At 41.1% G+C, this 19,477-nt stretch overlaps 1 protein-coding gene across 2 annotated transcripts in view; it reads right to left on the bottom strand.

Moving 5' to 3' along the window:
* The window catches only part of LOC126299069 (serine proteinase stubble-like), a 318,959-nt gene that overhangs the window by 34,761 nt on the left and 264,721 nt on the right, over positions 1 to 19,477 (bottom strand). For both annotated transcript variants that reach the window (XM_049990738.1, XM_049990737.1), the window contains 3 exons: positions 17,197 to 17,297; positions 14,263 to 14,362; positions 6,604 to 6,772 (listed from right to left, as the gene is read on the bottom strand). In XM_049990738.1, the coding sequence (XP_049846695.1) occupies positions 6,604 to 6,772; positions 14,263 to 14,362; positions 17,197 to 17,297 (370 nt within the window). The remainder of the gene's footprint in view (positions 1 to 6,603; positions 6,773 to 14,262; positions 14,363 to 17,196; positions 17,298 to 19,477) is intronic.

Raw genomic sequence — 19,477 nt, 5'->3', positions numbered from 1 at the left:
GACAGAGAAGTACATATTTTAGGTTAGAATCAGGTCGTAGAGAGACAGTCTTGAAATACATTAGAACAGAACAGAGCGATAATATATGTAATAGTTTCCAGAAAAGTAAAAATAATTTGTTCCTTCACAACATTAAGGGACATAAAAGCAAGGTGGATGAGTTACTTGAGTGTCTAGGAAATGTAGAAAATTCTGAAGTGACAGACGTTCTGTGCCTGTCAGAACACCACGTAACCACACGGATAGAGAAGTTAAATATAAGTGATTATAGACTAACATTATTATAGAGAAACTTTGGAACGTGAAGTAACAAGTAAGATGGATACAGGAAATTAGGGAGAATATGAAAAAGCTAGAATCAATCATGACCAGGAAACGGTTGACTGAAGTGGTCAATGAGACCGTAAAAGCAGAACAAGAAGATTAACATAATTTTTGTGTACAGGGAACATGGAAAAAAGAGGAGTCGCTACATATGTCAAGGCTCTACACAATGTCAAAAATACAGAAACAAGTCGTTTTCCTGTAGATGAGAACGTAGAAGCATGAGCTTGTGAGTTATTATTGCAGAACAGTCTCTTTTAATTGTTACAGTTTACTGATTTCCTCTATGGATCTTTCAGCTATTTCTGAGAAATATAGATGAATTATTGAGATACCTGTCAGAGTATAGAAACACGAGTTTGTGAAAATCTCATTGTATATTTCTTAAATGGGTCGGTAGAAAAAACGAACTGGAAACATTATTTTGCGATTTCAGTCTGACGCCAGTGGTAAATTTTCCAACTCCCACGCAGAAAGGTAGTAGTGCCCTGAATGATGACATTTTTATTGACAATGCTCAGGCTGATGCAATTAATGTGTATGCAATTGTTAATGTACTGTCTTGTCATTACTCCCAACTAATGGAAATAAACAATGTAGCATGTTACATCTTCGAGGCAGATTCACAGTAATGCTTATTAATGAGAACAGGGTGCTGTGTTTTAAGAATAAATTAAAAGGTATTGTACAAAAAATGTCCCAAAGCAAATTTTAGCGATATTTGAAAGCAGCTATCTTGAAAAGTTATCCCGCAAGTCTGTCTAAAAAATTAAGCCATGGATAACGTAAAGGTTTAAAATTTCATGTACGAGGAAAAGGGTAATTAATATAGAGGCCAGAATAAATGAAGATCTGACATTACTTGCGTCCTACAAAAAAATATTGTAATATTTTAAGAAAAGTAATTAACACGTTCAGAAATATGCATATCCTGATATAAATTAATAAAGTTAAAGCTATATGAGATATTGAGAAACGGGAGACAGGACAACCAGTCCAAGATACCACAATAATTGAACTAAATGACAATGTTGTGACTGATAAGTCACAAGTTGGAAGAATCTTTAACAATCACTTTCAAAATATAGCAGCAATTACAGGATTCCATGGTTCAGTTGATGAAGCAAGAGAATATGTTAAAATAGGCATTCATCAAAACTTTAAGAAAATAGAATTAGCACCAACACCCGTAACCGACATTAAGAGAATTGCAGACATTCTAAGAAACAAAAGATCATAGTGTGTTCATGGACATTCAAATGATACTCTGAAAAGTTGTTCTAACCAAATAAAAAGTCTAGTGATATATGCAACGTATACGTAACACAGAGAATTTTTCTAGACACATTAAAATATGCAGCTGATGGTGACAAAAAAACTGTAAAATTTTTCCAGAACATTCGAAAAAGTAATATACTCAAAATGGTCTCACATTTAAGTAGAAACAATTTACTTGACACATCACAGTTTAGATTCGAGAAGAGTTGCTATTCATACTTCCACTCTATAAGTGTTAGAAGCCTTAAGTAATAAAATACCGCCAGTTGGAATTTTTGTGATATTTCCAAGGCTTAGGAAACTTAAGCTTTATGTAACTGATAGCTTTACACACAACGTATTTGAATTACACTTTACAAACATAAATCAAATAAAATGTGCTGAATAATTGAAAGAACGTTGAAAGTTACTGACTGGGAAGAAATCACAAAGAGAGTCCTACAAGGTTCAAGTTTGGTTCCACTCCTGTTCCTTATATTTATGAATGACCTTCCACTTAACATTCATCAAGCAGAATTGGCATTTTTAGCAGACGATTCTAGTATTACAACACATATCACTGGAGAGAAACCAACAGAATATATTCTTAATGTTGTTTTTCGGAGAACTATTATATGGTTCTCTGATAACGGACTATCCCTTAATTTTGAGGAAACACACTATATTGGTTCTGTACAGCAAATAGCCATGCCAACAACTGAGGTAGCACATAAACAGGAGTCAGTAAACAGGATAGAATGCTCCAAATTTTGGGGTGTACATATTGATGAGAACTTGAATTGGAAGAAACATATTACTGAGCTAGTCAAATAATTAAGTTCAGCTACATATGCTCATCGTATAACTGCCAGTCTTGGAAATAAATGAATCAACGCCCTAACATATTTTACATATTTCCACTCAGTAACATCTTATGGAATAAATGTTTGAGGTATCTCATCCGTTAGAAAGAAAGTATTGATTGTACAAAAGCCAATAATAATAAGAATAATGTGTGACGTTAGCCAACAGTCGTCATGTATGCACCTCTTCAAGGTTTTAGACATTTCGGCTGCACATTCACAACAAATATATTCGCTAAAGAAAATCGTCATAAATAATCCATCACAATTTGAGAAGAATAGTGATGTCCATGCCTATTGCACTAAAAGAAACAAATAGCTATAGTATCCATTACTAAAGCTGTAAATTGCTCAGAAAGGAGTTCAACATGCAGCAACAAAAATTTTTGATGATTTGCCCAATAATATAAAATGTCTGACATATAGCAAAATAGGTTTTAAATCTACTCTAAAGTCATTTCTCCTCGACAACTCATTGATTTCCATGGATGAATATTTATTTAAAAACTGGCAACGTGTAAAAATTAAGGGTAGTTGCATGAACAGGAGTAAAAATTAATATATTAATTGGTTTTAAAGCTAATCACCTATACAAATCCTGCAGACTGATTCGTTCAATATCACTTCAGTATAAGAATCGTTGAAGTGATGTAAGGAAGATGTAACTAACACTGTAGAAGAACTGCGAAACAAGTTTTGGCAACAGCAGTAGTTCATATAAAGACAGCTGAACGTAGAATGAGACAAAAATAAAGGGATCGTACCCGCACCGTGAAAACTATTGTGTGCTTTCATAGTTCAGGTGAAAAACATTTGATGTATTGTATTCTACAAAGTGCAAAGATTAACAAGCATAATCATAAAAAAGCAGCTGCCACAATATCCTTAAAAAATACTGAGTCAATGGCGTATGACTATTATATTATCTGCTTTGTGAGGAATTCTTTAGGACGCCTGAAAACATGGTAGCTCATATATTCCGTAACTTTAGGGAATGCATTTAAGTGAAAAAAGGGTAAAACATAAATTGAAAATAACCTGATATCTATATATCATGACCTCATTATTGCCATTCGCCCTGGATCATTAATATTTCCTATCTCACCTACTACCACTCTCTTCACTCGCGGGAAGCCTGAATCAAAAACATTGACCAATCTACTTGCTGGTTTGGGACTCTATGGAACTTATCGTAGTTCAACAGTTGGAGCTATCATCTGTCTACCACACTGAAGAGCCTGCCTGAAGTGTAGCATTCTGTCACTATGTATTCGGCACTGTTGATTACATTGTCTCCATTATCGATGATTGGAATACTTCTCATAGCATGGGGGACCATCAAACTCATTACCCCAGACTCAGCTCTCCCATCATCTGAAGAGGTCCAGAGGCTTAATTCGGCTCCCTCTGACATCGAAGTAGGACACCTAGGTGTTATGGAACTTCAGATATTTGAACATCGGACAAGCAATACAATACGGAGATCAGTCCTATTCTATCTGACATATAGACATTTACCTTGGAAGATATACTGTGCAAGTGTAGTAAGTGGCTGCATTCACTGCAGCACTATAGAAGTGCCAGCAGTTCTTGAATGGGAGAGATTTATGGATTCTATCACCAACAAATTTAATGGCGAAAGACATGCAGTAAGTTTACTGCCATGAATTAATTCTCCACCAAGTGACTGCAACACGGTCTACGCGGCTGTAGAATATCCTGTCGATTATAATCAGCATCAACGTGCCACGTTTACCAATACATTTCCTTCCACACCAGTATTGTGTAGGTCACTGGCAACATCACACTTGCAAATTAAACACTTCTCAACCATGGTATAGAGGACCGTATTTACATAAAAAATCACTTAGTGAATACAAATAATTACTCACTCAGTAAACAGTAATAACTCCGCTATATAAACACGAGCAAAATGAAGTTATCAGCTGCCGAGAATACTTCCAGGTTGTATGGCTGTGGTCCATGGAACTCTTCAATCCCTGACGTTTCGTCCAACGTAGCTTTGGACGAAACGTCAGGGATTGAAGGGTTCCCTCGACCACGGCCATACAACCCGGAAGAACTCTAGGCAGCTGAAACATCCGGTCGTGAAAGCCTTCACTGTAGGAAAATGAAGTTATGTTGTCTATTTATATAACAGGAGTAGTGGACATTAAGAACTGGGGAAATTTAGTCTGTCTGTACACTGAAAAGCGAGCAGCGCTTGTGGTGGGGGAGGTATTCTTTCCCGAAAAAATGCCACAACTGCCGTACAAGATGACTAAGAATTAATTTCCCGAGTAGCATTGTAGAGCAGTGTACAGACATTCACGTGGATTTGGTGCGTATGCGTTTCTTCTGTTAGTATTATTAGTAGCTAATACCTGTATTCCTCGTAGTTCTAAAACATTTTGTGAAAAATGAACACTCTCATTCTGTGTCCGTACGCAGCATCACCACTGATTTATGAGGTACACTGTAGAAGGCCCAGTATCTCAACTGTGAAATGACGTGTAGTTGCCTCCTGTAACGTAGTGGGGTAGAGAGAGTAGGGACTGACCTGCTCGTTCTTCAGTTCGCAGACCCAGAAAGGACGGAAGTGCTTGACCACATCCCGGCGAAATGACCTCCCTCATGCTTCTACCCTCCATCCTACCCCATCCCTCCACAGCCCTCTCCACATCACATCCTCAGAACACAAGTTATTCCTCTATAAGGCTCTTGACCACATAGGTGTGGTATGTACATTTAATATTTGTTCTTAACCCATTTCGATTCACAAGAAACTATTATTTTATATCATTAAAACACTATTGTAAGCCCGAGAGGATTTCATCAGCAGTATAAGCCGAGAAATTCTAGGTTCACTCTTGTAATAGTTTGCTATTTTTCTATCTCCCACATCGCACAAACTATTAGTCCTAGAGAAAATATGGTTAAGACTTTTTTGTAGGGAATTTAATTTTGTAGTGGGACACGTTTCCGCCAAATGCAGCGATTTTCGATTCATTCGATAAAAACGTAAACAACTGTAAATGCACCCCATCATTGATATACTCACCTCCCTACTGGTCAGTATTTTTAGTATATTGTCCATTGTTGTCCCTCCTACCACGGTACACAAATTTGTGACTGCACGAATTATTTCCCCTGTTTTTCGTTGACGGAACTATTCTCTCTGCAGCACTGACAGACAGAGTGTTCACCTCATGATCTGCGAGAGAGCGAAACAGAGAAACAGAGAGAGAGAGAGAGAGAGAGAGAGAGAGAGAGACAGACAGAGAGAGGGAAAGAGAAAGATAGAGAACAGAGCGAACCATGACGAATTAGAGGGATATAAAAATTTTAACACTTGCTGGGCTATTCAATTATTATTTCTCTTTCCTAATTCAAGCTCGATATTCGATAAATGAGAACCTATGACAATTAATTAACTTCTGGCATCATGGATTCAACAATGATAATACGCTTATTGTATATCACTGTATTACTTGTTACTTTTCTGATGTCAAATATTCCACGTGCTGCCAAGAGGCGCAGAAATCTTATTGCTGTAATGGAAGTACAATGTGATTTGTTGTGATAACTTGTGGGGTACAATTATAGCGTATGAGGTATGCTAGGATATTTCGTTTGTATTTAAAAGGAACAATTTGAATTCTCATAAACTATTCTTGGTACATTGCATCTGGTTTCCATCCATTAGTTGAAACAAGTAGAGGAATACTGTCTGGTTGGTGGCAATGTGCCAGCCCAATGGTTAGCACACAGTCGAGTTCGAGAGGACCAGAGTTCATCTGTCCGTCTGGTCATTCAAGTTTAGATTTTCAGCTACACATTAGAGCTTGGAAACTGTAGTCTCAATCTCCTAAAAGGCAAGCGGCTTGTTGTGAGTGGAACGATTCACAAATTTGTGATTTGGAAATGGATTACTGGCCATCTCGCTTCATGCCACCTACCCCATATCTCACGATTCACTGACCACCGATGTTTATACGTTCTAAAAGGAGGTACTACATATTTTCCTTGTCTTAAAAGCATCATTAATGTTTATGAGTGACTACAGAACGTGGCCAGTCTCAAATTATACATTGGGTCGGAAAGTGAATGTTCAGTTGAAACAGCTGGGACGATGTCGGCGGGGAAGAAGTATACTGACCGTGCCTGGTGCGGCCCCAGCCGGCGACGGTGGCGGTCTTGCCCACCAGCTTGACGTTCTCTTCGGGCAGGCACACGGGGATTATGTGCTGCTTGAACACCACTGGCTTGTCCAGCTTCACCAGCGCCAGGTCGTTCCGGAAGTCAGACGAGCTATATTGAGGGTGCACCTGTCATCAACACACAAGCATCCAAGAAATTAATCCTATACAATATCTTTCTTCTGATAATTTTATTTAGTGCTAGTAAATAGGTGTCACTCCCTGCATATAACTAAATCATCGACAAGCATAACTAATGGTTAGAACTGGTATGTAATTTTAACACCGTATTTAATGAGGGAATTAATAAATCTATAATGAATTTTATAGCTGCAGACACAGGACACAAAAGTAGTTACCTGCAAGAGACAGAACCCTTATTCGCTCAATACCGTGTCTAGCAGTTATAATGGTCTCGGTTCGGCGAGAAACAGATTCCGCAGGTTTCTCCCGAAATGCTATATCCAGCTGAAGTTGCTTACAGATGATTTAATCTCGCATAGCTGCCAAATTGCGGGGATGTTGAAGGCTATGTTTCATTTGCTGTGGTAGATAGTCCCCGACATGTTCCATGGTTTAAGATAGGGTGATTTAGCGGATCAGGCGAGTTGCGACGTCTGCATGCAACTCTGTGAAGATTTTTGTTTTGTTTTATTTGATTACAGGTTTATCCAAAGGATGTTCACAGTGAGGATGCAGAAGAAGGTGCAACATTTGTTCGCCTATAATGTTGAAATAAACGTTTTGGATTATGTTCCTTGTAGCCTGAATAAGTGAGCCGAAGTCACCTTCAAAACATTACGAAACCACCTCCACGATAAACTGCAACCTTCATACCGATCATCACAAGCGACTATTAATCAAATTGAGTGCATATGGAGTATCGTCTCAGTTGTGTGACTGGATTCGTGGTTTTCTCTCAGAGAGGTCACAGTTCGTAGTGATAGACCGTAAATCATCGTGTAGAGCAGAAGTGATATCCGGCGTTCCGGAAGGTAGTGTCATAGGCCCTCTGCTGTTCCTGATTTACATAACTGATCTAGGTAATAATCTCAGCAACCAGCTTAGATTGTTTGCAGATGACGCTGTAATTTACGGTCTAGTAAAATCATCAGACGATCAATTCCAAGTACAAAATGATCTAGAGAGAATTTCTGTATGGTGTGAAAAGTGGCAATTGGCACTAAACAAAGAAAAGTGCGAGGTCATCCACATGGGTACTAAATGAAATCCGATAAATTTTGGGTATACGATAAATCGCTCAAATCTAAGGGCTGTCAATTCGACTAAATACCTAGGAATTTCAAATACGTTCAATTTAAATTGGAAAGACCACATAGATAATATTGTGGGGAAGGCGTAACAAAGACTGCGCTTTATTGGCAGGACACTTAGAATATGCGACAAACCCACTAAAGAGACAGCCGACATTACACTTGTCTGTACTCTGCTAGAATACTGCTGCGCGTTGTGGGATCCTTACGAGGTAGGATTGACGGAGGACATCGAAAAAGTGCAAAGAAGGGCAGCTGGTTTCGTGTTATCGTGCAATAGGGGTGAGAGTGTCACTTATATGATACGCGGGTTGGGGTGGCAGTCATTGAAACAAAGGCGGTTTTCGTTGCGGCGAGAACTATTTACGAAATTTCAATCACCAGCTTTCTCTTCCGAATGCGTAAATATTTTGTTGTCACCCACCTACGTAGGGAGAAATGGTCATCATAATAAAATAAGTGAAATCAGAGCTCGAACGGGAAGATTTAGGTGTTTCTTTTTCCCAATCGCCATTCGAGAGTGGAATGGTAGAGAAGTAGTATGAAAATGGTTCGATGAACCCCTTGCCATTGTGAATTGCAGGGTAACCATGTAGATGTAGATGGAGACTGTGGATTAAGCTCCTCATCGGGACATCGGTGCACTAGGACGCCTTGTATCATTTGAAAAGGGGCTAAATCGAGACTCTTTGGACTATACTACACGCCACCAATCAGCTACTGACCGTTTCTTGTGTTGGTTGCCTATTGAAGGTATGCCGCTTTGTGTGTCGCGGTGAACAGTGGGCTCTTGTGAGGTACTCGACTCCAAACAACTATTATATGTAGTTCTATTCGCAAATTTCGCTTGGAAACTGGTTGAGGTGGACCTGCATTCACTGACATCAGGAAATTGTGTAAAATTTGAAACTGATTGTTATCTCAAGACATGACACTCGTCTCTCGTCCCTGTCGGTTAGCAGCTTTTTACGACCAATATTCTTACGGTGTGTTACATATCTGCGAGGGGTACACCATTCCCTGTAGACACGTTAAACAACCCATGCTGATACATCAACAAATTGGACATCTTCATTCACAGTATGGCCACGAGCACAGCCAAACACCTCCTTTCTAGCATTCTGCCACGTCCCCATGTCGATGCATTTTGCAGCGTTGATTCCATACAACCGACTTGTACATACTTACCACATCAGTGTCATGATTTACATCAGCGATGCGACACGATCAAGTTTCAGCTAACCAAACACAGCACTCGTTGGCTAACTCTGCCCATGGCAGACATCTTGAATGTGAGCGCGCGACGTCCCGATTGGCTTATTCAATTTTAAATAACTCAGAAACGGCGCAAAGTATCTAATTAAAATTTATGCCTCAGGTCAACCTGCCCTGCAACATCCCCACAAGCGTTTCAGACGGTTTCTGACCACTATCATCTACAGCGCTCCAAAGTAACCAACGTCTTGTCTTGACGGGAAAGTAATATATAGGCCTTGTAGTTAAGGACACGACACAAACTGCTCTGCCTAGCAACCTGTGATTTCGAGGAAGTATTTATGCTACCCTACGTTCCTGAAAGTTGACACAAACATTACATCATGTCATCAAAATTACTTTGTGTGCAAATAATTTACTTGTCTAACAGACTTTAGCAGTCGAATAACGGTTCCAAAAACTTCTTCATGTCGAGGTCGATAGAATTGGAGGTTGTTAGATAAGGAGTTCATTCGGTACATCAAAAAAACTGTCGAGTGACTTTTGATAAAGTTGTATGGCAGTCTGATTCTAGAAGCAATTGCAGAATTTTGATTGTGTTGTACGAGAGTCACCCTCTTGTCTTCTATGACGTTGTCTTCGGATCATAACCGTGTTTTTGATATTTACATGACATCAAGGTAATCCCGATGTACCCATCGGTGTCCAAAACACTTTCGATTAGCGTGAATTCGTCGACAATCTCATACAGCAATGAAGTATTACATTCCTCCCTATGCTATTCGAAAATTATAATGGTTTGAGGATTCAGTTTTCTGAAAGACAGTATGCAGGAAAAAATACACATAATGACAAAATAAATGAAATTTGCTACCATAGAAGAAAAGGATATTTTTTTTACAAATTGGATTAATTTGCTTGTTTCTGCGCTTGCAATTTCCTTTCATTACTGCGCCTTCATTTCCTGATGAAGGACTTGCTTAATGCACCCATCGTACAGAACACAGTGTAATGTAATCCTTTCTAAAAAGTTTTAAGCATTAACACAGCAGGATTTTCGACTAATGCACCATCTTTTGTACGAGGCAGGGCATTAATGCGCGGAAGTTTGCGTCCGGATAATATAATTTCTGTTCGTTTCTTGAAATCATGGCTTATCGTGAACCATCTCTCTTGTCGTAGTGCTCTGGACGGCAGTGCGGTGGCAGCGAAAGTAACCATCTATGCCACACATCAGTAAGTGTTGGCCCCTTTACAAAAAGCTATTTTTTAGTTTGTGATGACATCATTTTCTACACTCCTACGGTGTAGAAGGGACAGCCAATTAGTGCCTGAAAGCGTACTACGTGAGTCTCGCTGGTGTCCCAGTTCGTGCAAATATCTGCCCAATTAAATGTGTGAATCGCGCTATTACATGTGAATCATTGCTGAGAAAATGCTTTGTTATCCTTTAATTTTGGACCGGTTACTACTTCAGATAACTATATAAACATAAATGTCTATACTGTCGAAGCCTTATGAGTGATATACACTCCTGGAAATGGAAAAAAGAACACATTGACACCGGTGTGTCAGACCCACCATACTTGCTCCGGACACTGCGAGAGGGCTGTACAAGCAATGATCACACGCACGGCACAGCGGACACACCAGGAACCGCGGTGTTGGCCGTCGAATGGCGCTAGCTGCGCAGCATTTGTGCACCGCCGCCGTCAGTGTCAGCCAGTTTGCCGTGGCATACGGAGCTCCATCGCAGTCTTTAACACTGGTAGCATGCCGCGACAGCGTGGACGTGAACCGTATGTGCAGTTGACGGACTTTGAGCGAGGGCGTATAGTGGGCATGCGGGAGGCCGGGTGGACGTACCGCTGAATTGCTCAACACGTGGGGCGTGAGGTCTCCACAGTACATCGATGTTGTCGCCAGTGGTCGGCGGAAGGTGCACGTGCCCGTCGACCTGGGACCGGACCGCAGCGACGCACGGATGCACGCGAAGACCGTAGGATCCTACGCAGTGACGTAGGGGACCGCATCGCCACTTCCCAGCAAATTAGGGACACTGTTGCTCCTGGGGTATCGGCGAGGACCATTCGCAACCGTCTCCATGAAGCTGGGCTACGGTCCCGCTCACGCCCCAACATCGTGCAGCCCGCCTCCAGTGGTGTCACGACAGGCGTGAATGGAGGGACGAATGGAGACGTGTCGTCTTCAGCGATGAAGAGTCGCTCCTGCCTTGGTGCCGATGATGGTCGTATGCGTGTTTGGCGCCGTGCAGGTGAGCGCTACAATCAGGACTGCATACGACTGAGGCACACAGGGCCAACACCCGGCATCATGGTGTGGGGAGCTATCTCCTACACTGGCCGTACAGCTCGGGTGATCGTCGAGGGGACACTGAATAGTGCACGGTACATCCAAACCGTCATCGAACCCATCGTTCTACCATTCCTAGACCGGCAAGGGAACTTGCTGTTCCAACAGCACAATGCCCGTCCGCATGTATCCCGTGCCACCCTACGTGCTCTAGAAGGTGTAAGTCAACTACCCTGGCCAGCAAGAGCTCCGGATCTGTCCCCCATTGAGCATGTTTGGGACTGGATGAAGCGTCGCCTCACGCGGTCTGCACGTCCAGCACGAACGCTGGTCCAACTGAGGCGCCAGGTGGAAATGGCATGGCAAGCCGTTCCACAGGACTACATCCAGCATCTCTACGATCGTCTCCATGGGAGAATAGCAGCCTGCATTGCTGCGAAAGGTGGATATACACTGTACTAGTGCCGACATTGTGCATGCTCTGTTGCCTGTGTCTATGTGCCTGTGGTTCTGTCAGTGTGATCATGTGATGTATCTGACCCCAGGAATGTGTCAATAAAGTTTCCCCTTCCTGGGACAATGAATTCACGGTGTTCTTATTTCAATTTCCAGGAGTGTACGTTTACCTCTAAACTTCGTGTACGATGAGTCTGCTTGTCTACGGTCCATTTGCTGAAACCAACTGAATGTGATATCCGTAGACGATTATAATACTAATTATTATCCCAATCTGAGAATGTAAGCCAGTACTGGCTCAATACTGCGCGTTGCAGAATGCCTTAATGGCCAGACATTATAATTTTAAACGAGCTTCCTGTCTATGCAGAAGTTGCGGACTCAATATCACTCAAGTCACTACTATAACTATAAATAACATATTTTACGTTTTTAGTATGTTTCTGAATTTAGAAAAGCCATCGAGGCCTCAGTATAATACAGGAATATCTTACGAGTATCTTGAACGAGGAAAGAGACGCTGTAGCTATAGAGCGCATAGAATGCACCTAACTGCCCGTAGGGCACCCTGTAACGGTGCATTATGTCAGAGCTAAGTGAATTCGAACGTGGGCAAATTGTTGGTGCTCATATGATGGGTACTTCAGTAACCGTGGTAGCAGTAGTGTTTGATGTTTCAAGAGGCACTATATAGAAGTTTGCAGATGATGCTGTGGTGTATCGAGAGGTTGCAACAATGGAAAATTGTACTGAAATGCAGGAGGATCTGCAGCGAATTGACGCATGGTGCACGGAATGGCAATTGAATCTCAATGTAGACAAGTGTAATGTGATACGAATACATAGAAAGATAGGTCCCTTATCATTTAGCTATAAAATAGCAGGTCAGCAACTGGAAGCAGTTAATTCCATAAATTATCTGGGAGTACGCATTAGGAGTGATTTAAAATGGAATGATCATATAAAGTTGATCGTCGGTAAAGCAGATGCCAGACTGAGATTCATTGGAAGAATCCTAAGGAAATGCAATCCGACAACAAAAGAAGTAGGTTACAGTACGCTTGTTCGCTCAATGCTTGAATACTGCTCAGCAGTGTGGGATCCGCACCAGGTAGGGTTGATAGAGGAGATAGAGAAGATCCAACGGAGAGCAGCGCGCTTCGTTACAGGATCATTTAGTAATTGCGAAAGCGTTACGGAGATGATAGATAAACTCCAGTGGAAGACTCTGCAGGAGAGACGCTCAGTAGCTCGGTACGGGCTTTTGTTAAAGTTTCGAGAACATACCTTCACCGAAGAGTCAAGCAGTATATTGCTCCCTCCTACGTATATCTCGCGAAGAGACCATGAGGATAAAATCAGAGAGATTAGAGCCCACACAGAAGCATACCGACAATCCTTCTTTCCACGTACAATACGAGACTGGAATAGAAGTGAGAACCGATAGAGGTACTTAGGGTACCCTCCGCCACACACCGTCAGGTGGCTTGCGGAGTATGGATGTAGATAGATGTAAATGTAGAAGTTTTATACCGCATACAGAAAAAGCGAAAAAACATCATCCGCTATGTCACAACGGGGACGAAAGTGTGTGTTGAGTGATCGTGACAGACGGTCATTGAAGAGGATGCTGACGTAAAATGAGAGGTCAGCTGCCAACTCAATGTAACACTCACGTACGGGAATATGTGGGTCATAAAACAAACCTATGAAACTGCATACAGATCTTCCTTCACCTTAGCTTTAAAGCTCTTAGGTTTCCTTGACTTAGCTGATATCATTTGAGAGCGGCATGAGCGAATATGAAAGGATTGAATTTTTATTTTCGCAATTTGATATACTCTGCAGTTAATTTTCCTATTATCTCTTTTCTTTCCTTCTCTCGTACTTGCTCTTCCCCTATATATTTCCTGCGAAAAATAGCACGTAATGAAAACTTAATTTCTCCTGAGCACTGATTATTCACCGTCTGATTCCCATATAAAACAGCTTCTCAGCAAACTATTTCAGTCCTCGTGCGGCTGAGAAATGTGAAGTCAGCTCAGTTCGTTAATTCAGTCAAATTTGGAAATTTGTGGTAAGATCTTATGGGACCAAACTGCCGAGGTCAGCGTCCCTAAGCTTGCACACTACTTAATCTAACTGAAACTAAATTACGCTAAGGACAACACACACACCCATGCCCGAGGGAGGACTCGAACCTCCGTCGGGGGGAGCCGCGCGAACCGTTCACACGCCTGTGAGCGCGCGGCTACCCAGTGCGGCTTATTTCAGTGATCACGTAGTCATGACAGCACTATCATGCGTCGTGCAGCGACAACCCAGAAGGCATGTCTGATAGAGAATGCGGCTGTAACTTACCTCCTTCCTCTCGACGCCGTATTCCTCGTGATGCAGCCTCTCGGACTGGTCCCGAACGTCCCATTCGCCCAGACGCACTCTCAGGTTGCTGTTAGTTGTCCTGTCGATATCCAAACATTATTCACCCACAGCATTTAATTTATTTAAACAATTTATATTTTTCACTTAAAATTTAAGTTTATTATATCGTGCGTTATCCCAGTCATTTCTGACACTGAATTACTAGAAATTCTATCAGGTATCAGAAGGAAAAGAACAGTAATAATTACCCTCCTCTGACAGAACAGTAAAAAATGAATAATAGAAAATACGTTATGGAATTAGATCACTTAGTAAGTGCACTGGTGGGTACGGCGAAATCTATCATCAGATCCTATCCTCAACTGCATACAGATGAGACTGCACGACAATGTAGATAAATAAAAGAACAAAGGAACTTCTCGATGGAGTCACCATAACGTTAGTTACAATACTGCAGGGTCTGTGTCATTCCGAATTACAATGCAAAGTTCCTTCGGACATGCGTGTGTGTCAGAAGAAATATTGCATCGTAATTCGAAATAACACTGGCACTGCAATATCGTATTTACCCGCCGACACCGGGCAAGCAACTTTTAAGCAAAATGTCTTCTCTGTACTGGAATATACATACTGGATGTACAAGTACAGCTTGTAGACACATGGTTGACAACATATGGAAGTTTGGGTCGAACCGATAGTCGTACCCGTATAGCCAAATGGTGAGGCGACACCTCGAGATAAGCGGGAAATCTGGGTTCGAGTCCCGGTCCGGCACAAATTTTCATTGTAGTCATCCATTATGCATCTGATGGTTGTCCATATTCGCAACTGTGAAAACATTTCATGTACACCGTTAATTAGATGCTTTGTGCCTGTCATTGTTACACGAAACATACTGAGTAGGAGAAAACGTGAGCATTCTAATCTCTTCAGTTATCAGCATTCTGTTGCATTATTCAGGAACCGACTATTTGCTGGTTCTCAAACACGTTTCAACGTTACCTTGATAACAGCATGAAAATAGCTGGATGGCCGCCTGGTCATTTGGATGAATCATTTCCAGAGCTATCGTCAGTCACAGAAAAAAAAAATCAGAATAAAGAAGAGTGTTGTAGGAGATATGATTTTCTGTCCTACAGCGATCTTTTTAAAAATTTGCTGTTATGACAACTATTCACAGTAAAGAAATTCATTAATGACCTTTTTCGTAACAATATTTCTCTTTTTTAAATAAGAAATAGTATCATCACTATAATACTAGTATAAATACGTCAAGGGGTCATATAATCGAGTACACACGTATTCCACATGCTGTTAGAGCATACGAAATTTCTTGAGAGTGTTACAGTGAAAGATAAGTGCAACTTAAGAAGCCGCTTGAATAAGAAAGCAACAAAGTTGACAGACAGGCCGCTAAAGTGGCGTAAAATCGAGAGATTTCCAACGGGCGGTAAAAGAGAATAAAGGAATTTTCTGTTCATTAACTCCTCCATAAATAGTATATCCAGAGGTAGTATTAAATATAATGTGCTTAAGTATAAACGTAGTTGATTTTAACACTGTAGTATTACAATACTGTATATCGTACCTTTTATCATTATATTCTGCTGTATTGAAACAAAATTATATCTTTGAATACTTTCCACGTCCTGGAGACTCGTCTCCGTGGAAGCCAAGGAACCTTATTCACATAATGAAAAAAGACAAGAATGTTGACGAACAAACGGTTGTACTTTTGCTTTCACTAATTAGGAAATTATCTTACAGTATCGATTTATGAATTCCTTTAAAAGTTTTATGATTTACTCTGCTCCAGTATATTTATGCCTACTCTTGCCTCAATTTAAGTAACGGCTCTGTAGAAAGCATATTCAGTTTAATAATAAGGCAGGTGAAATCCAACACATCAGAAACGTTTTATATCACGGACTGTGATATTTTTTCTATCTAATAATTTGCTCTGTACTCTGGTAATACACATATACACGATCTAACAGCCTGAAACCATCTTTCAGCCTAATTAGGTATTTTTCACGTAATTTACTTTTGGCCTGTAGGGGAACAATATACTGACGAGGTGAGGCCGCTATAAATATTTTATACATTGTATACTGTTGGACTAGTCTAGCAGCATAAGAAACAAAAGCTGTATCTGTAGGATGTCCCCTATTATGGTCATTATGCTAATTTCTCATGTTACACACACACACACACACACACACACACACACACACTTACAGAGGGTGGACTCAAGCTTCACTGACAAAATTTAAGAGGTTGTCCAGGGACATTTTCTCATTGCTTTGGTTATACCATGGTCTGTAGTGCCTCGTTAGAGAGTCATACTTTTACTATGTAAAATTCTGTTTGTTATAATGTTACCACTGTTGCTGTGAAAAACCTTCAAAACACTGAAAAAGCCTGTAATATGTGGACATCCCAACTCGGAATACTGGTTCCTTATCAAAGCCTATCCACAGTTACAGAATTACTGTGATTTGGTTGCTTTCGCTGGGTGAACAGATCAGCGTAGAATCGTTCTGCTGCTCTTCCAGTGCATTCAGTAAATCCACACACGAGGTAGACGTCGACCAACTCCTCATTAGCAGAGCTATCCCTACTGTTGTGCATCACTATTAACTTTCAACTACCATTTCCGGTAAACACATCTGAGACAAAACTGAGCAGCACTAAGTTCAAGCTTTAGAGTGAAGAGTAAAGTGCAATACAGATTCAGTGACAAATTGGGGTGAGAAATCAAACGAAATGCAATTACTCTGCAGCGATCTAGTGAAGACCACGGGTCTCTTGTACCAAAATACTCAGATAATATCTGTAAGCAACCTCCTAAATGTTGTCGGTGGAGATAGATTTCACGCAGTTATTAGGAGCTGGGGTGACGGTGAGACTCACGTAGCGACGCAGTGCGCGGCGGTTACGACCCAGCGACTGTTCAGCAGTGCTCCTCCGCAAGATAGTTTCTTCGATAGGAATCCAGTCTTAATCAGCGCAACCTGAAACAATAACAACATTTCTGGTGTATGTTAATACAAGAACACAACTTAGTAACGAACGAAAATAGTGGAGCACTTTGGAAACACTCAGCAATGTTTGACATATTCACCGAGGAAGTCCTACTCACTGACAGAAAACAGCCTATGACTGTGTGATGAACGACGAAAAGATCAGTTTGTAATTATTAGGGGCAGTCAAATGAAAACGAAACAAATGGGAAAAAGTAAGTAAACCGTTTATTATTTCAAAAGTAACCGCCATAATTGTTGAGACTTTGTCTTTCTGCGAGACAAGAGGAACATTGCCTTCATTGGCACATGTTGCCAAGATTGTTTCGATTACGCTGCAGAAGTTTCGCACGGACGCCCTTACACATCGTCAACATAGTCCCGATCCTGCCCATGTTATTTCCATGTTTTGGAGCTGTGAAGAAAGACATTATTGGCCTTCTATTTGCTTCTGACGTAGAGGTATAAGCCTGGATTCAATAGTGGTTACGGAGCCAACAGCGAACATTTTTCCATGAAGGCGTTGATCGTCTTTTCTCAAGCGGGATAAATGTATTGATAGTTATAGCGAGTACTTTTAAAATAATAAATAGTTTATTTACTTTTTTTCATCTGACTTATTTTCATTTGAATGTCCTTTATACTGTTTATATGTCAAGTAGAATGCTCTTACTCGCTAGTTGTCTGCAGTGAAACTTGGAGACAAAAACTGCGTGATTGTTATGACTAAGACGTTTAGTAATAATCTCACTTTTTAATACACTGAATCAATAATACATTACAAAATTGTTAAGGCTTTCGTGGCCACTTGTTGACAATCTACCTACTGGCTTCTGTCTCGGGTTCTTCGGCCGACGTCCATCTAATGATTTTACTGATGTTTCGCTAGCACGAGTGGCTGGCACTGTCAAAGCTTCACCAACGGCAATTGAGGGTGAAGCTTTGACAATGCCAGCCACTCGTGCTGGCGAAACGTCTGTAAAGCCATTAGATGAACGTCGTCCGAAGAACCCGAGACAGAAGCCAATAGGCAGTTTGTCATAATACATTGTTTAGGAAGCTGCAGTAATGAAGATTAGGATGTAATTACTGTTTTCTGAAGTTTTACTTCATAGTTTCGTAATCCATAGTACGTGACTTTCTTTTAAATTCATCGTAAAAGTTTACAGAACTGCTTATGACGAGAATGAGGACACTCTCTCACACCACGACTAGTGCTCTCGTCACATGTTTCACCCTATTAATTGGTTTGATTTCAATAGTGACTTCGTCAGTAGGATTAACTAACTTATCATGTAGTTACACCTACTTTACTTTGTATACAGGTTTAAGATTCTTTAGCAGCTCATAGATTTAAAGAGAACAACTGAAGTCTTTCATTATATTTCATTTTTCATTTGCATTTAGTAAAGAAATTTATGAACATGTAATCTGTGACTGTACCCCAAAATACTGATATTAAAGATCTTACAACATAAATAATGTATAAGGGGAAGTCAAATGAAAACCGAACATCTACACACGCTTTAAAACATTTATTCCGTGGGGAGACGAGAGGATCAATTCCTGGCAGTTGGCAGCTGACTGATCCACAACAGCACCCATTCTTGCACTTCCTCATCCGACTGCAACCGACGTCCACGCATATCTTTCCTCAGGTCGGCAACGGTGTGAAAATCACACGGTGCAATATCTTGGCTGTGTTTCCCAATCAAATTGCCGAAGCGTAGCCTTCGTCCGACTGGCGGTGTGTAGGCGATATCGTGCCAAAGGTTGCTTTCTCTGCTCGTCGAGTTCCTCGAGTGTGGAAGCACAATCAATGCGCAGTGTTACGAAGACAGGTTGCAGAAACTGCGACACGCTATAAATTCAAAACGCCTAGGGACTCTGTCGGACGGAACCATCCTGTTGTACGACAACGCCCGCCCCCACAGTGCCCATCGCACGAAGGCTACGCTTCAGCTGTTTGGTTGGAAACATTGCAACATCCTCCGCACAGCAGTCGGACGAGGAAGTGGAAGAGGGGTGCGGTTGTGGACCCGTCAGCGACCTACCGTGTTCTACGAAACAGGAATTGATTGTCACGCCTCCCAGTGGGTTAAATATGTAAGCGCGTGTGGTCATTACTTTTGAATTGGGCCATTGCATGGTACCATTGTGGCGGGAGTTCG

Source organism: Schistocerca gregaria, chromosome X, assembly GCF_023897955.1.
Source record: "Schistocerca gregaria isolate iqSchGreg1 chromosome X, iqSchGreg1.2, whole genome shotgun sequence".
Lineage (NCBI taxonomy): Eukaryota > Metazoa > Arthropoda > Insecta > Orthoptera > Acrididae > Schistocerca > Schistocerca gregaria.
The sequence above is the reverse complement of the archived record's forward strand: the minus strand, read 5'-3'. Positions and strand labels throughout refer to the sequence as shown.